The sequence below is a fragment of the Cloeon dipterum genome, chromosome X (genome assembly GCF_949628265.1).
Source record: "Cloeon dipterum chromosome X, ieCloDipt1.1, whole genome shotgun sequence".
Classification (NCBI taxonomy): Eukaryota; Metazoa; Arthropoda; class Insecta; order Ephemeroptera; family Baetidae; genus Cloeon; species Cloeon dipterum.
The window spans coordinates 1029860-1054434 of NC_088790.1; the positions used below are offsets into that span (position 1 = coordinate 1029860).

General features: G+C 46.1%; 2 protein-coding genes and 1 pseudogene across 2 annotated transcripts; 1 reads left to right on the forward strand and 2 right to left on the reverse strand.

Moving 5' to 3' along the window:
• Positions 1-6585: 6585 nt before the first annotated feature.
• On the forward strand, positions 6586-7403 carry LOC135945150 (uncharacterized; annotated as a pseudogene).
• Positions 7404-14483: 7080 nt separating this feature from the next.
• LOC135945151 (ATP-dependent DNA helicase PIF1-like) lies at positions 14484-17745 on the reverse strand. The gene is made up of 6 exons (XM_065492620.1): positions 17539-17745; positions 16568-16944; positions 15980-16487; positions 15022-15209; positions 14742-14973; positions 14484-14696 (listed from the first exon to the last, which is right to left on the reverse strand). The coding sequence occupies exons 1-6, from the start codon at positions 17743-17745 to the stop codon at positions 14484-14486; spliced, it is 1725 nt and encodes a 574-aa protein (XP_065348692.1).
• Positions 17746-17761: 16 nt separating this feature from the next.
• LOC135945154 (uncharacterized) lies at positions 17762-18496 on the reverse strand. The gene is made up of 3 exons (XM_065492623.1): positions 18485-18496; positions 18025-18371; positions 17762-17963 (listed from the first exon to the last, which is right to left on the reverse strand). Exons 1-3 carry the CDS (start codon positions 18494-18496, stop codon positions 17762-17764), a joined length of 561 nt encoding a protein of 186 aa, XP_065348695.1.
• Between the last annotated feature and the right edge of the window lie 6079 nt (positions 18497-24575).

The following is a 24575-nucleotide window of genomic DNA, read 5'->3' on the forward strand; positions in this document are numbered from 1 at the left end:
GGAAAAAACGTCACCGCTAGCCGCGAGAAGAAGCACCCACGTCTGTCTCTTTTCTCAGCCAGAAGCCAAGAGAGAGACGCGGCGGAAGCGTAATGACGCTAACTCGCAACGGTCATTTAAAACCGCGCGCCGCGCTCTCTTTGGCTGTTCGGCGGGGCGCGCACTGAGCGCCCCCACCTCTCCCGACCAGCTACGATGTGGTTGAGAGCATCGGGAGAAAAGGGGAGGTGAGGGGCAGAGTCGGGCATCATTAAAAAGGGGCAATTTTGCAACGATAATTTGAACAATGTCGGGCGGAATCACATAAATTAACAGAAATTATGCCGAAATAATAAACTCATATTCCAGTTACATCATTAATTAACCGCTGGCCCACGCCGGCGAGCGGGTTGCGGGGCTGGAGGGCCATCAGACGGCGCCCTGCCTCAACATCACGCACCATTTTGGACGCTATTCGCTTTTCATTGAAAATACGAGTTCTGGGCTCTTTTGGGGAGCCCAGACACGCATCACATGGTTATTTACTCGACATTATGTCAGAACTTAAATAATACGTCAGCAATTCGCCGCTGAGTACCGAAAAACAACAGAATTCCATGCGGGCTTTGCCGCACCACGCGCCATGTGGCTGACGCCGCCGCACTTTTGGGCCGTTTTGGGGGGTTTTCGGGTGGTGACAGGGGGGCGCAGGGTGTCTTATCACAATTCAAATCCCTACCTGCAACTGAGATTTCATCTTGGGCGTCAAGTCACTCATTTAAGGATTTTATTTGCACTTTTGTTGACGACTCGGTGCACCTGGCCGGCTAGCGTCGCTGCTTGGCCACGGTGCATTTCCCACGTCTGGCTCGCTAGATGGCGTTGGAGCTTGCCAGGCGCGGGAAACGCGGGTTATATTTGCCGGCCGTCATCTCTCACAACACTAAGCACAAATTTATTTTCAGTGTACCTACTGTCACGCTCAATGCTGTGCTTGTATTCGATCTCAACGAAAAACTTCTTTTCCTTGGTGCCTTCTGACGGACATTATTGGTAGCAGAAGCCCAGACATCATGCTGGGCGCCAGGTCTTAGATTAGGGAACGTTGTCTCCGCAAAACGAGACTCCGCCACTTCCAAGAAGCTGCCAGACCTCCCAGATCTTCAAGCTATAACATTTTAATAAATTTAGTAATAGCCTGAGTTGGAACTGTTTTGTAGTATTAATTTTACTGGTGCTTTTTCTTTTAATTAATGTTAATGTCTGTGTCTTATGATACATCTCATTATACACATAATCTTTTAATTTGTAAATTGTGTTATTTTATCTTTATTAACTTTAAACTAATTACCACTCAGGAAGATAATTGTAAAGTAAATTGATTCACAACATAGCACCGCTAAAGACAATAAAAGAATAATCAATCAATGCTGCTGAAAGCCATGACTTGAGCAACAGCTGACAATATGAATTCAAACACCCCCTCACTTCCCCCCACAACCTAATCCTCCGGTAGTACCTTTACTCACCACCTTGGGGAAGGTCGCGCAAGTTGGGCCCGCCCTCCAGCCCGCCATCTTGGGTGACCTGAGGGAGGTGAGGGTATAAAGGAGCTCGCTGAGCCACAATCTGGGCAGACTGCGAGCTGTCACCACCGGAGTGGAACAAGCCGACTCTACCTGGAGACCATCGCCAGCTACCTAGAAAGGACGACAGAGGCTGGATTATTGAGCTGACTTGGCACGAGGACCTTACCTGCGGGCCAGGACGAGCTGATTTTCCGGACATCCAAGGAACCAGCTGGCTTAGGTTGTCGAGCCACTCGCTAACCCGTCCCTTTTCCATGTCGCAGGAAATTCCCTAGTTGACCTTCCTGAGGAGCGAGCCCCCCAACCCGTCAGGTTCCCTAAACGGCATCCGCTTGGGGTCCGCAGCAACCTGGAAAGTGATCAGCTAGAGAGCAGGAGGGAAAAATACCCATTTCCTACCTCGCTGGTACGTGATAACCTCCCCCGGAGATTGGGCCGACTGATCATCGTGTTTCTTTTTCCGCAGGGAGTGCTGCCCGCCTGGTACCAGAAGTGGCCTTCGACCAAGGGAGAAGGGAGGAAATAGATCAGCACACAGGTGAGACCCCCATCCTAAACCGGCCCAATTTCTAGATCGGGCCGATTTCGGATGTACTGTCGACAGACAAATAGAAAGGGATTGTCATACCTCTGCTAATCCTGGACCTGGGTCTGTTGCAGGACGCGAACTGTCGCCGACCTAGCTTGGACAAGACGCACCGACCACCTGAAGCCGACAAGGAGACCCAGCGACGTGAGAAGATCCGCGCTGAAACGAATTTGTATTGTTAGTCAAACTCAATAAAAGTGGCCCGACGGCCTTTAGCAGAGGTAATCGATTGTGTGATTGCCCCAATTCCTGGCCGACGACTTACCACGAGACTTGAGGGTGCTGAAAAGGGCCCTCAACCCGAAGACCCTGCCGAAACTGGACTTTTATTGTTTACAGCGCCAAATCGCCGACCATCTGTAACTGGAGAGTGAGAAGGGGAGTTAAGTCTTTTAGCGGATCGTTTCTATAGTGAAGTACTTTAGTCGACCCCCTCTAGCTCGCAGCTCTAAACTCTCTCATCACCCCAGTCGATAGCTGGGCTCGGCGTAAACTCACTTACATTGCCTCTCTGCCACGTCGTTTTTCCAGCGAACGGCGCGAAGCGCACGAGGGCCACTAGCATTCATTCAAATAACGGTTCATCGAAAGTAATTTTGACGCATCCAAATCGTCACTCAACTCGCTTTGAACTGCGGTCCCGATGACAGAAGCTGCGCTTCTGGCGTGATTATCTGGATTTGTTGTAATACGAGAATCAGGTTTTAAGGATAAAGAGGCCTTTAATATATTTAATTCTTCCCAACATACACCGTCACCGACGAGCGGACGATCTCGGGCGTGGGCCAAGTCCCGCTGCTAGATATAACACTATTTATTGCCAGGTTAATGTTATATGCTAAAATAAAAGGACAAAACTTGGTTTCATGTAGCCAAAAAAGATTGTTTAATTTTTTTTGCTATCAGCACATAAGAGACAGAAATAAAAATAAAAAGGACAAAAGTAGTTTTCGAGTACCGAAACATAATATCGTCGTGTGTTTGTCTTTGTTCGCCAGTGCGGAGAACCTACAGACATGGCCTGCTGCCGATGATACTTGCCTGTTGTGCGTAAGTGGGGAATACGAGTCTGCATTCTAACGGCACCCATGCTTCGCGCCCCCAGCGCCGTTGGTGCGGGGTTAGCGCCGTTTGCAGTGACTTCAGCCTCTAGTGCGAGAAGATCCGTGCTTGGCCCTGGCCGAGGTGGCTGTAGTCGGCTGGCCAGTGGGAGAGCAGTAGGTGGTGTAGCCTGGTGCAAAGATGAAGCTGCTTCCTTCGTGCCATTCGCTGTCGGGTTCTGAGCTGCTGTTCGTGTGACACTGCCGGTGCCTGAAATTTATTCAGTTCATCACTCAAGGCTGCTAAATCATGAATAGGAACGACGCATAAGCTCAGTTTTCTGAATAAATCTTTCATGACTCCGGGAAAATATTTTGAAACTTTTATTAAACATACACCGTTTCGTATCAATTGCGCTATTTGACTGGACGCCGGCGCGCCCGGGGCCGACGGCCTCAAAGTGCTGCACTCCGGCATGGCCGCGTTGAGCCATTGGATTGTTCGCGGGTTTTCCAGGGTTGACGATGGGACGCGTATGTAAGCCACCTTCGGCGAAGCAGCGGGTCTTGCGCGGATGCTCGCCGCGAGGACCTGGGCCGACGAGGCCCGCACCATGGGTCGTAGAAGTGCCGACGACACGGCTGAAATTTCAATTCTACTTGAGCAACTCTTTAAATTTTTACATCTGCATCTGCACACAACTTTATGCCAGAATAATTTGATTTGTTTTGTACGCTTCCCCTAATTTCGCCACTTTCAGACAATTTTGGCACAATTAGCTGGCTAAAAATCGGACGAAAAGTGGCTTGGCCAAAGGGATAATTAAGGAATTATTATTCACCTGCTCGCGTCCCGACTAACTGTGCGGTTGGCCGAGGCGTGCTTGCGTTCGGGGCCCTGCCTCCATAATGAAAGGTAGGTGGACAATTTTAATGCTCAGCGGACGAGCCAGGTGTGCAAGACACTTGCTGTGTGGCTCGCCGTGGTGGTGTTCTCGTGGTTGCTGGTTGGACAGCGTGAGTCCGTTCTGGATCCTAAAAATATATATTTTTTAATCTTCTCTGGGCTCACACTTTTCGGTCAAACTGCCTGGGTACATAAGTAATGAAAGTAGTCGTCAGTCACTTGCTTACCTGATGCAGTGACGCCGGTCGCCAGAGTGTCCGGTGGCGGATCCATCGTATCCGGGTCCTGAAGAACAGTCCAGCAACTACTTGCAGCGGCCGTCGCCGACAAACAAACTCTCGCCGCACCTTCTTTAGGACTGCGGCTTTGACGGACACCTCATGTGCGATGACGGTCGCCCTGATGGCCTCTACAATGTCCAAATATCACTTGGTCTCCAGACTATGAGCGTGTAACAAGTTAGAGTTAATTTGATCAATAGAGGTTTGCGCACACATTAAATCAGAAATTGATATGAATTTTTTCATGATTTTTTTTAAATTTCTTTTTTCTTCATCCCTTTGCCATTTGTAAATATTTATACGAATTGTACGCCAGTGGAATTCTTATATGGACGTGTGTCTAGTGATAAATATGTGACATTCCCTGTGAGTGAATGAACTCGACGATATGGTGCAAGTCAAGAATGTGTTCCGTCATACAGGTGCCTTTAGGGGTAATTAGAGCTTTGCTCTAATGCCAAGTGGTTAAAGAGAATCAGTTGGCCCAAAACATCCTGGTGTATAGCACGTCCCAAGTCGGGGTGCATACACGTTTTTCGAGTACATCTCGGATCCAACCGAATTGTTAAGGAACGAAACGTAAGTTGATGCTCCATTCCCTTATGGGCCAAGCACGATCTGTTTTCACAGATCCCCAACCCCTTCCGGGCCAGATTCACTGATCTCTCTTTTCCACACCCATCAGGTGCCCCAGGTGGGCTGTTTCGTTTCCCGAAGACGCCCAGGCAGCCCGCCTGGAGCTGGCCACAGCGTCGTAGTGGTTGGCCGCGCCCAGATCTCTGGCGCGCCTAGCCCTGAGCACCCTTTTGGTCTCCGGCAGTAAACCCAAGCTAGCGAACCTTCGACGGGAGGTTTCGCGAAGACCATCGATTGCACCACAACGTTTGAAGAAAAGGACTCTCAAGAAATAGTGTTGAGTACCTTGTTTTTTGAAGCGCTTTTTCAGTTTTTTCCAATTGAAATTCTTTCCATTTTTCCCTACTAAACTTTCTATTTTTGTTTGAAAATAATTTTTTTATTGACAATTGACACATATCATTACACACACAAATGCTATCTTTCTATTGCATAGGTTGATTTCAGAATAAACCTTGTCGAGCATTCATAGTCAATAATTACCGCCTTTGAATCAGCTTTTTGTCCGGTCGTGAGAAAATATCTTCTGAGCTTAATAATGTTATATATTGCAAAGTCCAAGACTGAAAATCTTATAGCACAAGAGAACTCTAATCCACTGTTTGATTGATCTATTTGAACTATTTCGTCAATTTAGATATTTCTTGTGATTTATTTAGAAAAGGTTTCTTGCCCTCTGCAAGAATGGCATCCCACATTTATTAGCCTTTATATGGCATCCCTTTTTTGGTGTTGCATAGATTTTCTCCTCACATTGCGGGCATTTGTCAGATTTTCACCCGGGCAGTAATTTTTGAGTTTGTTAAATTTTTAGGGTTGCATTGCGATCGTTTCTTCGTGTTGAATTCCGTCGTGAATTTTTGCTGCGAGAGATTTTGATGTATCTTTCGGCAGAATTAAGAGTTGCATTCTTTAGAGATTTTGTTGGACGCGATGATATCTGTTTAGGGGTGTCAACTTATGTTTGATTTTCTCGTTAGTCAAATAGTTTTGAGTAAACTGGGAAATTTCTTTTTGTTTTGAACTAGATTGCGATCAGTTCGTGTGAGTTGCGGAATCCACGTGATTCGCGTAACGTCCTTTAGTCAAATTTTGATTTTGATTTGGGATTCAATTTTTTTTTAAGTAAATTATTCGAGTCTTTACGTTGCGATGGCGGTAGTGAAGATTTAATTTCGTGGTTTGGAGGAGCGATTAGTGCACTATGAATGTGCGGCGCTAGGCATTGCGGTTGTTGATAACGGGATAACTGCGTTGCGGAGTGAGTTGAGAGCCGAGCATGCACTCTTGGTGGAGGGTAAGAAGGTGAAGCCGGTTATTACCGATTTGCCGTCTATTGAGAAGTTTTTAGATTCGGCATCGAAGGAGCTGGTGCCGTTAAAAAAGCTTGCGTCGCAGGCGAGGGAGCGAGGTTATTTCGGAGGGGCGCAAGGTGTGCGCGAGCGTAGCATATTTTTTAGATGTTTTGCAGCGATTGAGGCCTGCTTAGAGCGGCGACGAATGCGATGCATTTGTCGCGCGGTTGACAGAACATTCTGGGTTGGTGCTGGATATTCTGAAGGGTATGGCGGACGCGGACGGGCCAAATGATGATCAGGAGGAGGTTTCCCCATTTTGGGAGAATTTGAACAAGACAATGACGAGGGCGATTGAGGAATTCGCCTCGAGTGAGATCGATGGAGTTTGGCCAGTGGGCGCCTCAACGCCGAGGCTGAGCGGCGTTACAGACGCGCGCGGTGCTTTAATGTTCATGCCGATGTCGGTGGAATTAAGTCCAGTGGTTGCGAGATTTCCGAATTTTGGGAAGAAAACAATTCCAGTGGCGAGCTGGAAATTACAGTTTAGCGGAGAGCGTGATGAGTAATTGTCATTTGCGGAATTTTTGAGGCAGGTCGATTTGAAAAGAGGCGAATCGAATCTGACTGACAGGGATTTTTGGCAGAGCGCGCATGGGTTGTTTGTGAATTCGGCACGGGTTTGGTTCATGGCAAACCGTCATAGGTGGGCTTCGTGGGCCGAGTTTGAGCCAGATTTTCTGCGCAATTTCAAGTCGGCGCGAATTGATGAGCGGCTGTGGGTCTGTGGGACCAGTTGAGGCTACGGACCTAGGGCCGAGAGGAGCGTCTTAATATTCACATTGCGGAGATGTTGCAGAGCTTTGACTTGCTTTCAGTTCCATCGTCCGAAATGGAGAAGCTTAGTTTCATAAAGTCGCGTTTGAATCCAGTAGTCACGAAGCATCTCCCGTTGCGTGACATTCAGACACTCGACGATTTGATATTCGCAGGTCTTGATTTTGAGGGGATACAGGAGCAGTTGGATGACTATCACGCGCCGACTAATCCTGCGCTTCCAAGTGTGATTTACGAGAAGCCGCCGTAAAAACAGGCGGATTTGGCCAAGGCGTGCAGTGTTGCAGTAGAGGGGCAGTCGGGCGTTAGACAGAGATTCGGTAAAAATCCCAATCAGGGACAACGTGGAGGAGGCGCGAGGGTTGGTGTTAGCGCAGCGACGCTGAATCCTGGGCAGGGGGCGAGCATGCAGCAGAAGTTGATGCAGCCGGCTGTACAGGGGAACTTTGCGGCGCGCTTTAGAGCGCGGAATCCGAATGTAAAGTGCTGGAATTGTGGTAGAGCGGGCCACATTTTCAGGTATTGTCGCTAGCCGCAGAGTGATTATTTTTGTTGGAGGTGTGGGGCGTAGGGTGTTGTTCAAAAGAATTGCACTTATTCGAACTGCAGACCAAAAAAGTGCAACAGGGCCGTGCCGGCGACGGCAATTAGCCAGCGCGCACGCCCGAGAGCTTGGTGATCGCGACAGGACAGACTGGATTAGACATATAAATAAGATACGTGTGGACACGATACGAAATAGACTGAGTAAAATCACGCAGCAATTAAAATCAGGGATGGATTCTGTGAGGACGGGCAGGCGTGAGAAGGGCGATGATCGGCTTTCCATGGGAATGATTTTGCTACGTCGCAGGATGACGATCGTTTGTTTTTAATTGTCGATGTGATGGGTGAGCAATAACGCGGTTTGTTTGATAGCGGAGCTTCAATGTGCATTTTAGGCGGACCAGGTTTTCATATTTTACAGGCGTTAGAGTTACGCATTGAGAAGACAGCTATTAGGCGAGTTGAGCTGGCTGATAATTCGTATAATATTGTGAAGGGGCAGGTAACTTTGCCAGTAACCGTAGAGGGGCGGACATTTTTAATTCCTGCGTTGGTCGTGCCGCGAGTTGAGCAGCAGTTGAATTTGGGCTTGGATTTTTGGAGGCGATCGGGATTTATTCCAAATGTTTCTAAGGGTAAATGGTATTTGTCGAGGGATGATTCGGATGCCATTCCAAGAGCACGGTGTGCTGCGGTGCAAATCGACGGAGAATTTTTGACGGAAGGAGAGCGCGAGGAATGAAATGTATTTCTAGCCGAGCTAAAGGACAAATTTCCAGCAGGGCTAGGGCAGGTGAACGTCAAACACAATATTGATACGGGAGACGCGAGGCCGGTTAAGTGCAAGCAGCGTTATATTCCGCCGCCGCAATTGAAGTTAATGCATAAGACAATAGATAATTTAATAGATATGGGCGAAATTGAGCGCGCGAAGAGTCCGTGGTGTTCACCGGTGTTTTTTGTGCATGATGAGAAGGGCGAGAAGGAGCCGCGGTTCGAGGTGGACATGCGAGAGGTTAATAAGGTGACGGTAGAGGACGCGTATGCAGTGCCCATATTGACTTTAGATGATTTTGACGATTTTAGATGGTTTAGGAGAATTTCAATACGTCAGCACGATTGACTTTAAAATGAGTTACTGGCAAGTACCGCTTGATGCCGAGAGCAAGCCCAAGACGGCGTTTTTTGTACCAGGGAAGGGACAGTGGCAGTTTCGTGTGGTCAAATTTGGAGCGGTGAACAATGGACCAGATTTCATGCGCGTGTTTGATAATATTGTGGAAGGTTCATGGTTTAAGAAATATCTGCGTGCGTATGTGGATGACCTGATTACTATTATTAATCTTTATTACTTTATGACCTGCATTACATCAAGGAACAATACTTATTATTGGAACGCCGACAGTAGAGATGCATTTTAGAGTGCTGGAGGAATTCTTTCGGTTGCTTCTCGAGGCAAATTTGTTGCCGGATTGGGACAAATGTAAAGTTTTGCGTAGTTCGATAAAGATTTTGGGATTTATTCTCGAGAAGGGAGAGTTGAGACCTAACCCGGGCAAGATTAGTGCAATTATGCAGTTAAAGCGGCCGGAAAACGCGAAGGAGGTGAAAATGCTTATGGGCGCGATTTCGTATTACCGCCGGTTGATCGACAACTTTAGCACAATTGTAGAGCCATTGACAAGGTTGACGCGGAAAAAGATTCAGTTTGTTATGGCGGAAGAGCAGGAAAATTCATTTTTAGGAATTTAGCAGGCTTTAATACATGATACCGTAGTACGTTTGCCAGATTTCACACGTAGATTCATATTATCAACAGACGCATCCAATGTTGGAATTACGGGAGTATTATCTCAGATATTTGAGGACGGCAAAGAGCATCCCATATTTTACCTGAGCCACGTGCCTACGGAAGCCGAGCCACGTTACCCGACAATTCACAATTAGCAATCGTGTGATCTATTGATCGATTAGAGGGGTATTTGGTGTATGAGAAAATCTTGTTTTACGCGGATAACTGTCCGTTAAAGTTTTTGAATGACATCAAAAATCCGAAGGGACGGCTTGCGAATTGGATACAGAAGCTTGAGAAGTACAATTTTGAGGTGTTTCACAAGCCGGGAAAATTGAATGTGGTGCCAGATCTGTTATCTAGGTCATTTTCTGCGCCGATTTAATGTAGTTCAGTTCAGTTGCGAAATAAAATTAGAGATCCGTGGTATTTAGATTTGCGTGATAGTCACTCGTCAGCCAGAGAAATAGCCACTTTTCAAGATCGAGCAGGGGAAACTATTTAAGATTGTTAAAAGCTGGATACCGTGGGAAGAATCCTGTTTTAGGGATGTAGTTCCGAAAAAGCAGAGGACAGAGATGCACAGGTGTCACGACGCACCTGGTGCCGGGCATTTCGGATTTTTAAAGACATTCAGTCGTATTTCAGAACATAACTATTGGCCGAGAATGAGAGGAGATATATCGCGATAATTATTCGCGTGCAAGCAGTGTTTCATGCAAAAATCTTTCATTCATTTTTCGGGTAATTTTGAGATACCGAAAAAATATGGAACGTCCCCATCCCCGAGCTTCAAATTTGGAATTTCATCATCTATTAACAAGCACTTTGAGCAAATATGACAGCCATCTAACAATTTCAACGCTGAAAAATCGCGTCCAATCGACCTCCAACTTCGCAAATAACTGCTCATATATTATTTTTTCGAGTTGAATCCCTGGAAGATTATTTTGTTTTTTCTTCCCGGATTTTCAAGTCTCGCTCCTTTAGGTCAAGCTCCCTTGCCTTTAGGTCGTTGTTCACCTTCGCTTCAGAAGCCTAAACATAAACCACGAAAATGGTTAAGGAATTGCGGCATTCACATTTTGACAAGGTCTACTTTATATCAATTAATTGTTGCTGGGTGGTCGCAAACTTGGTGGAAATAAAGGAGCATTAACGATATACATGGGTGTCAATTTAAAATTGAATTAGGCGTGCTTTACGTAAATGTGACATTACGGCTATTGAAATTATGATTTAAAAGATCACACATACCAATTGGCACAATACGTCTTGAAGATCGCTCTTTGTGTCAGTTTTCTTATACCGTTTGTACTGTAGAAGCAGCGTTTGATCCTTCGTAGACGACGTCTTCCGCTTTCATTCTGCAATCATAATTTATTAAAATATTTTACTACACATTAATTAAGCAACTTCAACCTTGTCTCTCTCCGGATGGCCCTTGTCCTGAACCTTTTTCCCTCCGGATGGTCATTGTCCTATGCCTTTCTTCCCTCTAGTTGGTTCCTCCTCACTGGATGCCTTTTCAGCAGCGTCCGTCTCTTTCCCCCACTGCTCATACACCTGGTCTATAGAAACTTTGGTTCACCAATTATTTAAGTTTCGATATTTCGTGCACTACAAGAAGTAATTATACCCTTTGGAGACGTTGGTCTGACAGAACCTCTGCATCCGTTGGTTTTCTCGCATATCACTTCAGTTTTATCTGATACAAATCAACAAAAATAACACATGCTAGTTTAATCAACTGCAATGAATAATACTCGCTGACTCGTCTGATACATCCAAGCGTATCATGACTGGAGAGAGGTCAAATGAGTCATTTAAAGTTGCAGGTCGGGTTTTCGGAGTACAAAAGACAAGGCTAGGCCAAGTAGTTCGTGAATGCTTGATTAGAGTTTTCATAACTTCGGCCATTCTCTCCTTCTGGAATATGTATTATAACCATGCATTAGGCAGACTATTTAAAGTTTTAGACGATAATCTCACTTGAAAATCACTACTGGATGTGCTTGGTTTTTGACTGTTAGGGCACAACTTCCTAACTAACTAAACAGCTGGGACTCCATTAATCATTCCCATCTTTATGGCCTGGCCACTACTCAGCAGATTACTCAGTAAGTGAGGTGGCAAATCTTTTTCCAGTACCAAAGCACCGTCCTAGTATCAAAATTGAATACATTTCTTGCACTTTCAAATTAACAAAAAACTCACCTTAGAAGTATCCCTCCACTGGAGTGCTGCTGAATCAATCATCCCTGGCAGATGTTGGAAGCTGCTGGGTTTTGCAATTTGTAACGCTCGCTGCTGGTCCCCATCTAAGAAATTGCAGACATCTAAAATCTTGAGCTCCTCTAGTTTCCTTCAGGTAACTCGCGATTAGGGCAGCAACATGGCGAGCCTATTTTTTGTAAGTAGTGAAAAACTGTGGCAGAATGAAAACAATAAAACTCTTGATTGATAAAAAATTTATAATCCAAGATAATATGAAAGTGATCGTGGGCAGCATTATTTTCACACCTTAAGGACCCGATTGCAAATATGAGGGGTCAAGTAAAATTTTTTGGCAGACCCTAAGGATGGCCCATCACACGAAGCTTACAATTTGCCAATCAGCAGCAGATTTCATGGCAGCCGTCGTTGTCGCTGTTCAATTCCTTGCTATTAACATCCCAAACTTCTCTTTTGTAGGCTGGATTCACGCTCGCAGACAGTGGACCAAATAAACAGTTCTCATATGTTTCCATCAGGCCCAACAACTTTGCAAGCTGAGCATCTGAAGGCGTTTTACGTTTTGACGGTTGGGAAGCCATATTTTTCTACGGGGATGTTCAAGCAAACAAAATTTGTAAGTGAGGAAAACATTTTTTGGGATCTTACGCGTTATGAAGATGATTAATTGGTGCAAAAGAAAAACAAACAAAACAATCAGCTCTAGCTAGTTGGCTAGCCGAGTGGCATCACCGGCACGCTCACGCTTCTGCTGCAGGTAGGAGAACGCAGCGTTGCCACATTGTGCTAAGGTTCAAGCCAAAAAAGAGTACTGCGATCCGCCCCTTGATGTCGCGTAGAGCGGTTTCGAACGGCTTATTGGCTTGTCGTCGGTCAGTAGCGAACCCTCGGGGTTTTTATAGTTTAATATTAGAGAGAACAGATCGTCGCCGATTCGTTTTTTGTGGAAAAACACACCCGAATCCATCATCTTGAATTTGCCAGAAGTTTGAATAATTTGGAAAAAAATTTTGGAGCGATCTCTCAATCCGGTCGGTAGATAATCATTCTTTTTGATAATAACCGATTTGATTTTTTGTTGCGTTTGGTGGCGATACACAGGTCTCTCCGCGTGGTGGGCGCGGCTTCTGGCGAGGCTTCGTCTCAGTCGTCAACTCTGTCGCCATTTCCGGGCGCGGTTCCGCGGCTGGCAACAACGTCTCCGCTGCTCCTCGGTCATCAGCGCGTCGCACCACCTTTCGTAATCGATGAATTTCGGTTCTTTGCGTCGCGTGATCAGTTTGAGGCTGACCTCGTCGATGAGAAATAGTTTTTTTTATACATTTTTCATTTTCTTCTTCAAGAGATTTAAAACTTTATCGTTCAATATCAGTATCGACTCCTTTTTCTTTGAACACGAAAAACCTTTTCGAAGCAAACACCTGCAAATTGCGGTGTTTACCATAATCAAGTTGGATTCGGACTGACTCCATTCTATATTCTTCAGTCTAATATTATGTAAAATTTCGAGAATTGCTCTGCTCAATCTTTTATCGAGGTGCGATATCTCTCGTCAGACGGCATGTTCAAGATTCTATTCAAGATCGATTTCGATCGGCGATCCATGGTACTGCTCTGCTTGGACCAAAGAAGTGGGGTATTCGGACGTTATGTTCGTGCTGAATCGAAATTGCCGCGGGCATTCGTTGGAGATATTTATGGCTTAATAATCGAATCTCGCTTTGCTGGTTTCTTTATATACGCCCTGAACGAACCGAGTTGGAAAGGGAAGCTGACGTGCGATGGAATTGAAGCTTAACCCGTCCCTGTAATTAACGAACGATATTATGTGCTTCGCGTTAAGAGAAACCATTCTTAGACGGGAATTTAGGAATGAATATTGCAAAAGAAATGTGCAAGTGATCGAGCGGTGGAGGCTGTCGCGAACAAATAAACTTGCGGCGAAAGAGATCCCAGCCTCGTGCGTGTCGTCCAGAACCAATACGCGATTCAGATTATTATTATTAATCTTTATTACTTTATGACCTGCACTACATCAAGGAACAATACTTGGTATATTAACTCAATACAATACATTCATTTGTTATACACACATACAACACGTACATAAATGCATAAAGCAAAATAGGAATAACATATCACACTCTATTCGCATTTACTAAATATGCTTCGACATCATAGAACTTTTATTGATAGACAAACTTATGCAACGCCTTAACAAACATAGGGTACCGGGGCTCAAGCCGAAGCGCTACTGGTAACGCGTTGTACAAAGACGCAATAGCAATTAAAGGGCTTTGTCTGGAAATCATACTTTTCTGCGCTGGCACAACTAATTCAGGTTTGGACCGAGTGTCATAACGAGTGTCATCCAGCAGCGTTTGTGGTAACCCTTTTACGAATTTTATGTGCGGAAAATGCGCGAAGCACGGCTTGAAAATATGGTGGTAGTAGATAATTTGGTGAATTACCTTATCGAAATATTTTTCTTGGTTCGGAAAGAGCTTTCGAGTTAGATAGGTTTTTCCGCAACCGGAATATCCGTTTATAAGCAAAGTCGTCGGGTGGCTAAATTTTGTAAACATTTTGTACGGATGTACGATTCACGTTTGTGCACTATCGTTAGATCGCTCCCTTTTATTACTTCACGTCTCATCTTTTTACAATTTTTACAGATAAATATCCCCGCAGATGTCGTGCACCTGGATCCCAAGCTCAGCTTGCAGGAGCGAAAACGCTCCGGTGTGTTCGTTGTGGTTAAAGAGGGTTTCCGCCCGAGATCCTACTGTCCAGGTCCCACAACTGCTTACGAACAGGGTTCTGGGTAAACCACAGCCCCTTCTCGTTGTGGTATCCCTGCTTGTCGTCAGGGACGACAACCATGCGGATGTTTTCCGAGCGTCGAACACGGCTGAGGGCGACATATAACATGCCGCGGTCACTGATGTGGCGCTTGAGGAAAACACTGACCTGAATTTAGCACGGGGAAAATAATTTTACTCGGTAAATTTTCACCTTGTTCAGGGTCATCCCCTGGCTCTTGTTGACCGTCATGGCAAAAGCCAGTTTGATGGGAAACTGTACTCTGCGCATTTTCAGCACGGAGCCGATGTCGCCGATGAACTCAATTCTGGCCAGATCAATTTGCTGGTTCCGGATGGTTTCTGCGCCGCTCGAGACCGTCACTCTGAGCCTGAGCCTGCTGATGGCGTCGATTCTGATCCTCGTTCCGTTGACCAATCCACAGCTAACGTCCTAATTGCGGATGAGAATGGCGATTGCGTTGACCTCCAACTTGAGCTCATGGTACGGCAATTCCGACGGTGTCTGAATGTGGAGCTCGTCCAATTCGATTGTGCAGCTGTCTTCCGGAACTCCCGCGCCGTTGTTTGCGACGATAGGATTGTTAGGATCGTCATCGAAAACCGAATCCTCAGACAGAATCGTGACGATTGGCTTATCTCCCGGAAATTTGAGCAGTATCTGGCAACACGAATTCGTTTTTTTTATTCAAAGGGCCAAAAAAGCATCAAAATATGGAATTTCAGGTCGTTTGATAATTTCAGGTCGAAGCCATTCCTGAAAGGTATCCAATGATGGTTCGCGGTCTGGGTTACGTTGAAGATTCGATTTTTAAAAAAATTAAATTAATTTTGCAAAAACTTAATTGTGTGTGTGTAACATATTTGATGTATATGACCTCACCAAAAGTCCATAAAGATTATTATTAGTATTATCACAGCATATAAATCAGGGCATAAAATCTGTTCTACTGCGGCAAGGTCTTTGAAATTCGAGAACTGAGTTTGTTTCCACGACAGGCTACTGCTGAAATCGTCAAAACCGAGAAAAATTGCCCAGGGTTGGTCACGCCCCTGTGACCTTAACCGGCTGGTCGACGGCGCAAAAAGCATAAATTTAAAATTTGTAAATCAGTGCCGAATTTCGGTTAATGGCCGGATATAGTTCAAATTTGGTTTTCTGGTACTGTTTACCAAACCGAACAATTCAGAGCCTAAATTGGGGCCGAATAACATTTGGTTCCAGTTATCACCGGATGAGTTTGACAATTTTTCAAAAAAGAATTTTCCAAATTTAATCATCTCCGGATGAAACTTGAATTTTGAATAGTTGATTCGTTTTGCAGACTGGCCAATTCTTCAGATTAGTGCGTGAAGAGCGGTAAAAATACTCAATTTGCGAATTGTCATGTCGCACTGCAATATTTTATTATGAGTTTATTTTAGCTTTGCCTTTTCATTAATTTTCAAGCAGTCGTCGTTGAGCTGCGTCAGAATGGCGTTCTCTTGGCCGGTGATCGATGGGTTGTCCCCGAAAACCCAGTCGATCAGGTTGTCGAGAGTGTTGTCCGGCAGGATCCAGTCGTCCGGGATTTGAAGAGTCAGCGCAGGCAGGCCAGGGGGAGATGAATGGGTGCCTTCGCCTACCGACTTGATAAAGTCGGCAAACTCTCGTTCGTCAGGGTCTGTACGCATGTTCGTGTTAAGTTGCAGAATGTGGCACCGGTCCAAAAATCGCGAATTCCTAAAGTGGATTTCTTCCACTGTCTCGTCGGGCTGGCAGATTGGGCTTAGTTGGCGAAGGTCACCGCCGAACAGGATGGGCATGCCTCCGAAGGGTGACTCTGATTCAGTGTCTTTTGCTTCGCGAATTAATATCTCGCCGACCTCGATGGCGCGATTGGGCGCCATGGACACCTCATCCATAAGGATAAGTGTGGCCTGTTCGATGTTTTTATAGCTATTGGAAAGTGGGGAAAAAAATTAGCGCGCGTTCGATAAATTTCGCCCGTGAAAATCTTACGCGCTAAACTGCGGCACCAGTCTCGACCTCGAGTCCCTCTTGAGCTGAATGGAGCAGAATGCAGCGTTCTTCCCTTTGGAAGCAGAGCCACGGCGACGCCCGTGTATGCCGCGCACACGAACTTGAGGTTCATCCCTCTTGAGCTGAATGGAGCAGAATGCAGCGTTCTTCCCTTTGGAAGCAGAGCCGCGGCGACGCCCGTGTATGCCGCGCACACGAACTTGAGGTTCATCGAGGCCAGCTTGGCGCAAATCACTTTGTACGTGAACGTTTTGCCTGTTCCTGCGGGCCCCTCGATGAAGAAGAGTCGCGACCTGTCGATTCGATTCGGCACCACGTACGACCTGACAGCATCGACAATTGTGTCCACGATGGTCCTCTGATCGATGTATAGCTGCTGATATTATTCTAAGTGTGCAAAAAAATAAAAGAAAAAGAATTACGCTAGGTAAATTGACGTGCGCGTCAAAGAGAATTAAATTTTTTTCCCGAAATTTTGAATTTTTTTTAAAATTTGATTTTTTTAAGAGAGCGAATCGAAAATTTAATCAAATATTTATTACTGATTATAAAGTTGGTCGCTGATCAACTGGTGATGCGATAAAAAAAATTAAAAAAAACTAAATTTGTTTCGGCGCTCATCGACAATTTTTTTACTAAATTTTAATGCTTTTATTGAAATTTGGTTCGATCGGTGGCGGAAAACTGCTCCTAATGATGAATTGCACGACACATGCAAATAAATTGACACGGTGATTGAAATGATTAAAATTTTTTTGAAATTTTGAAAAAAAATTAAAATTTATTTCCATTTTTGGTTTGAAAATTTGAATTTTTTATAAAACAATTCCTTTCTGATTGTTGGAAAGGAAAATGCAGACCGACGAGCTGCTCGTCGCGAACTATTATTTTAAAAAAATATTTATCTGTGTGCTCTCCGACGAGTCGAATGAATTTTATTTTTATGAAGTCATTGCTTACGTGCGACTTCCGCCTCGCTCGGAGGTGCTTCCACCTGAAGACCTTCGTCGAAGGCGGCGTCTTGGTCGGGGTTGCGCAGCATGTCGTTGATGTCGATTTCTTGGAACAGTTCGAGGTCCAGCGTCGCGTTATTCAGCAGCAATTTTCTAGCAAAGTATCTGAGTAGTCGGATCCTCTGACCTTCATCGCGCTGCAGGGTGACAGGGCCGACCATGGTGCGCCAATATTCCTCAAAGTTCTTTGGGCTGCGCAGGGCCAGCATGGAGGAGCAGCATCAAGAACAGCGCTCGCATTGAAAATGGGGTTGAGCCCGTTTTAGCTTCCTCCAGAACGTTCCTATGCTCTTGGTCGTCTCTGGCGAGTCCCAATGCGACCGCCGCTTGTCTGAAGGACTGATGCTCGACGCCATCAACTGTTCTTGTGTCTTCGTAGCTGGAAATAAAATTAATTTAGTCGAAAATTTTAATTTTACGCGCTAAATTTAATTACAAACCTCGTAATAAACGGCCTGTGCTGAACAATAGCGCGGAGCCAGAATTGCTCCACGTGTTTTGGCGAGACGGGATACAGTTTTCCTAGCATTCTGAATCCCTGGCGCTTCCTGGCGTTCCACTTGCGCTCCTTCCGATCGCACGTGAAGAATTCAGGCACATCGACAAACTTGATTCTTTCCAGAAGGATGCGATATACATCGTTGGTGGTCCTGCACAGGTCGAAATAAGCCAAAAATTTGCTTTTCTTGAGCGGTCGTTCGGCAGCCGCGATCGCTCCTTCCTGCCACGTTCGCGCCAGCCACACGACGGGCGTTTGCTCGGGAGTGTGAACATTCAGGTCTAGGACCTGTGTGCAAAAGGAGTTGCAAATTATTTGTTTGTCAAGCTAACAGCTCCCCATGTGGTTATGCCATAATTTCAATAGGAGTGAGCAAGAGAAAAATACATAATCCTTCTCACACTGTGAGGCATATTTGCCTTTAAATAATTAAATTCACAAATAATTTTACGAAGTGTTTTTAGAAACATGTTGAATATGAGCCTTAAAATTAAATTCTTGATCAACTAGCACACCTAAATACTTAGTTTGAATCACTTGCGACAGTTTCCTGCAGCTACAACCAATACAAAAGTTATGAATACAGTCTGTATCATGGCACACTATTTGCAGCTGCCAGTCTTCTCGCAGCCGCGGTTGACAAAAAAGTAAACACACGGTCTTTTTCGTGTTAATTAAAAAACCATTATCATGGCACCACTCAGTAACAATATTAAATTCAGACTGAATTACACTCTGGCATACCGCAAAATCTTTTTGGGGGTACAGTATTATAATGTCATCGGCGAAAATATTAACAAAGCACTTATTCAATAGCGGAAACAGATCGTTCATAAACAAAATAAACAAAATTGGGCCCAGATTTGACCCCTGGGGTACACCACGGTCAAGCTCACATTTCTCGCTAATCTCTTTGCCTATTTTTACCACAAATTTCCGATTATTTAAATAGCTTCTAAACAGATTTAAGACAGGTCAACGAATGCCAATATTCTCCAGTTTGACTAGGAGTTTATCATGATCAAGCACATCGAATGCTTTTTTCATATCTATTAAAACACCAGCTACATAATTTTTGGCACTGAGATTGGAATTTATATAATCAGAGAAATTAACGAACAGCTCATTAACACCTTTGCCTTTCTGGTACGCATATTGTCGTGAGTCTAATATTGAAAATTCGCTTAAGTAGCTGGTTAGGTGTGTTTCGAGAAATCTTTCAAATATTTTATCACAAACTGTCAGTATGGATATTGGGCGGTAGTTCTCGAATTTGATGTGCGCAGAGTCTTTGTACAATGGGCGGATAACTGCTGTTTTGAGACAGTCTGGAAAGCTGGCGGTTTTAATTGATTTATTAATTACTGAACAGAGGAGCTTTTCAAACGCGACACCTGCATGCTGAACATCGTGTACAGAAACATCGTCAACTCCCGGGCCTTTGTTTTTATTAAGAATAGCAATGATAGCACCTATTTGCGTGTGTGTCAGAAGACAAATTTTTAATGTTCGAGATCGCATAACATCATGGTCCTGGTGGTACAGTGAGCATGATAAGGGCTACAGGTGGACTTGCTAAACGGACTTTGCACACTGTCATTAGAAATCAATATCCAAGTCTTGTAGCCAACTGAAACTACAGCAACTGCGCAAATATTCTTGCCTGCTCCACTGCTCTGAAGTCGAAGATGGCAATCTACGAAGATGTAGGACAAGCAAATACTGGGTCAATGATGACTTTGGCTCAGTTGGACCTGGACTTCAGGATGGATCGTCAAGGCCAGTCTCATCGAGAAAGTAAGAGAATACAAATTGCATTCTAAAACCTGATTAAATTTTTTCCGTATCATTACAACAGGTACCCAAATTGTTTACTCATCATAGGATCCCAAGGATACGCAAAACATTGAAGGGTTCACCACAAACACTCTCATTCCACTGCTTTTATTCCGAATTTCCGTCTGACACCAGCTATGCTTCTACTTCAGAGAAAGTTGACATTGCAGTTCAATTTGGACGCAACTGATGTGTTCTCTAGGCCTGTGCTTTAATACGTGTATATATATCATTTGCATAAATTAAATTAAATCACAAATTAAACATGATCGTGTATAACGAACGTTATTAAAAGGTTTTTCGGTGGTTTTAATAAATAGAATTTCCAGAATTAGCTACTTGTGTTCAACTAGTAAGATTATTGTCACAGCTTTGAAAGTTAAAAAAAAACTTCAAGTTTTTACATTAACACAGATTGCAAACGCGCATGTTAGCTTAGCCTCACAATTGTAATATTTGGTTCCATATAATACAAAGCCATGACAGGTATGTCTCGTGATTCCGTGCTCTGTTTGTACAACAAAATTCCTTCAAGGTCTGGGTGACATTTGCTGGCGTGTCTTTAAATTCCGGCGGTGGACTCGCCGCTGCTGCCTGCAGTTTCTTGCTCATCAATGTCGGAGTGCGCCGTCCTGAAAGAGTTTATAATTATTAATGAATCATGCCCTAATAACAATCCGCTGTGTTACTTTTTCTTCTGCTTGCGCAAAGCGGGTTTAATTTTTGCTTTTAATTTATTCTTGTGCCAGGTTTGCGGCCTCGGCGGGGTTTATTCGGCTGTGTTTCAGCCGTGATCTCGGCCTCTGCTGCTTCTTCATCCGCGTCCTCCAAGAGAATGGCATCTTGAAGGTCTTCCATGCTGAACCTGAGGGAGAAGAGCAGCAAGCCGGTTTTAATCAACGGAAAGGACGAGAAAATGAAATGCGATGTATCACAGACAAAGTGCAGGGAATTGAAAAATTTTTGGGGCAATAGCATTTAACTTACTCGTTATCAGGTTCAGCATTGGCCGCATGGTCAGGGGTTGTGCGGATTTCTCCAGCCTCTTCCAAGGTGGTGCCCTTGTATTTTTTAATGTTTCCGCCCTCGAAAATTTCGAGGGCTCGCCCGACCATGAGGTTGAAGCCGGGGCCTGTCGGAAGATCGTAGTAGTGATCATGGACGGAGATTGAGTAGCCCATTAAAAGGCACAAGATTGATTGTTTATTCTCACCGTATAATTTACATACATGTTAAAAAACAGTTTGTCAATATAATTTAAAAAAGCACATAGTGAGAAAAGGCACCATTCCTGGCAAACATCTCGCTAAAACTCTACCCGGGAGGGCAGAGCCGGAATGGGCCTGGTCAGGAGGGGAATTAAGCTGCACTAGGAACACTCACTCACATACGCCTTACACTTGGAAGGAAACTGTGCCGCCGTACAGTCTTTCAATGCGGGTGATGCAGCATTCCAAAAAGCGACAACTCGATAATCAAAGACACACTGGCCGAGTTCGGTGCGTGCTGGTGGTTGTTGCAGCCGCGGATGCTGAGGGTTGTCTCCGCGGTGCACGCGGCCCAAGCTGATGCGTGCCATTGCGTTGTAGTCTGTGAGGCCGCACAGACTCTTCTTGAACAGGAGCAGGTCGTTATACATCAGCTGGGCTGGGACGGACAGCATTTTCTGGTTTTGCGGCGGCGGGACGTGGTGACCATAAATGAAGTGGAGGGCTTTATTTTGGGTTCTAGCCATCTTCCCGATGTTTGCCTTAGTCCAGGGGTGCCATGCCGGAGTCCCATAAAACAACTTGGGCTTCACGAGAGTCAGGTACGCCATTCTTTTCACTCTTTGCGTGCAGCCACGCAAATTGCGGGCCGCGAATCCAAGAGTGCGATTTGCTTTCTTACGCTGGACGTCAACATGGTGGTTCCAGCGCAGATCTCTAGAGATGTGGACGCCAAGGAGGCGCTGCGTGCAGACGTAGTCGAGCGCCATGCCACCGATCGTGTACTGGGGCGTCCACGGCTGGCGCGCTCGCGAGATGTCCATCACGACGCATTTCTTGGCGTTCAGCTGCATGCCGTTGTTGGTGCACCAGATGTCGACGAGGGCGGTCGTCCTGCAGTTCGTCGACGTCGTCTTGGCAGCTCACCACCCTGAACACGGTGCAGTCGTCGGCGTACTGGACCAGGTTGGTTTTCAGGGCTGCGGGCAGGTCGGACACGTAGATGTTGAAGAGCAGCGGCCCCAGCACACTGCCCTGGATGACGCCACTCGTGACCTCGCACGGTTCACTGCGTGCACTGCCGAAATGCATGAATTGGCTGCGGCCCACGAGGAAGTTTTTCAACCACCCGAGGACCTCTCCGTCGACGCCGTGGTGTTGAAGCTTGGACAGTAGCCGCTGATGGGGAACCCTGTCGAAAGCTTTCGCCCTGTCGAGGAAAACTGCGTGCACGTGTTGCCCGCTGTTGCTGTCGAGGGCCGCAGTCCAGTTGTCCAGTGTTGTCAGCAGCATTGTCGTACACGAGCGCCGCTCGCGGAAGCCATGCTGACAGTCTGGCAGGGAATTTTTCCTCTCAAAGAAGGCTGCAAGCTGGTTGCGGACGTGCTTCTCCAGGAGTTTGCCGACGAGCGAGGTGACGCTGATGGGGCGGTAATTATTGAAATCATTTTTGTTACCTTCTTTTGGGATCGGCGTCACCGCTGCACACTTCCAGTCGGCCGGCAAGTAACGTGTCCGCAGCGAAAGGTTGAAAATGTGGGCGAGGCTGTGGCAGATCGTCTCGGCGCAGTTTTTGAGCAGCACTGCAGGGATGCCGTCTGGTCCTGCGGAACTTTTGGCGTCCAGGACGTGCAGCAAGGCACTGACCTCGCTCGCCGTGATGTGCAGCTTGCTCAGCTTCCCATCTTGGATGGGCGCGCGGCGCACGAACGGAAAATCAGTGTCTGCTGGCGAGAAGTTCTGCTTGAAAGTGGCAAGAAATTGGCTAGCGACTGCTGCAGGGTCACTGAAAATTCGGCCGTCTGCTGAAAAATTAGTTGTTATAATTGGAACTTTTGATTTTGAGTGTATGAATTTCCAGAACACAGCTGCCCCTTGTGGTCCACGGCCGAGGTTCCAGAACCATCGGTCTTTGGCCAGTCTGACAGCGCCTTGGGTCGCCTTTCTTGCCGTCTCAAAAATACTTCTCGCCTCGTTGGATTTCTCGCTCTTCCACTGCGCGAACAGATCATCCTTAATTTTTATTAGCTTTTTGAGATTTTTATTGAGCCAGGGAAGCAGCTTCCTCTTTGAACTCTTCCTTCTGGAAGGCACACACTCCGCGACGCATTCGAACAGCGTTGTCTTCCAGGCTGTCCAGGCTTCCACGAGGTTATCTTCTTGCATCACTTCTTGCAGCTTCACAGCGAGTTGGTCGTTGAGAGTCGGCCAGTGGGCGCGCCGCCAGTCCGGCAGCGTCGTAGACACAGTTGGCGGGCGGCGGGAGTCCACCTTGAGCCCGATCAGCAACGCGTCGTGGTCGCTTACTCCGGCGATAACCTCGCTCGTGGAGACGAGATTCGGCGTGTCTCACAGAAACAAGTCGATGGTCTTCTTGCTCGTGGCCGTGGTTCTCGTTGCACTCTTTATCATTTGCGCAAAAGCGAAATTGTCAAAGGCATCGAGGAATTGTTCAGCAGGTGCAGCTCTCGGCAGCGGCGTCCCAGTGCTCCAGTCGACGTCCAAATTGAAATCGCCCATAACAAAGCACGCGTCGTAATTGTGCTGCTGCTCGGCGGCCAGCGAGAGCGATCGACACAGCTCATCGTTTTGCTCCGGCGTAGAGTTTGGTGCTCTGTACACCGAGGCGATGAGGAAATGCAAATTCGAGACCGTCACCTCGGCCCAAACGGCCTCAGCCGTAGTCTCGATCTTTGTATGTTGGCGTGGCTGAAGATGCGGAAGAATGGCCAGCAGGACGCCCCCTGCTGGTCTGCGGCCGCCAGTTCTGTCCTTCCGCAGCACAACATAGTCAGTAGGGATCACCTCGTGGTCAAATATGTCAGGCGACAACCAAGTCTCGTTAATGGCTAGAACATCAGCAGGATGACACTCGAGAAGAGCACTAATGTCGGCAGCCCTTTTTCTGTTTTTTAATGACCGAGCGTTAAAGCACAAAAACGCTGCGGCTTTTTTATTATTTTGCTGGTGCTGGGACTTTCTTGCTCGAGTTGGACGTAGTGGCTCGGAAACGCTCCAGAAGGAATCGTTTAGCATTGGCAACGAGCATGACCAGCAGCTGAAATTATTCTTCTTCTTGCATTCATTAACCTCTTTCTCGCTCATTTTTGTGAATTTCCGAAGGCACGTTCTGTGGAATTCCAGCAGGCAATCGTTGCATCTGACAAATACAGCATTCTTTCGGCCAGCCTTGTCGCAGTAAAAACATAAAGAGTGTGGCATCTCTGGCATTTGAAAGGGTCCAGGTGGTCGACCAAATTCAGCGCTGCTCCCTAGGGTGTATCATGGAATCCTCGTCACTTCTATACAACATCTCTCTATAAATTCCACCAGCGATTGGGCTTACGTCAATGGGAAAACTAATTTAGCTATTTTCCAATCGACTGGGCAGTATTCAGGGTCGCCTCCACACGACAAGGTCGGCGGGGGCGATAAAAAAGCTTCGCCA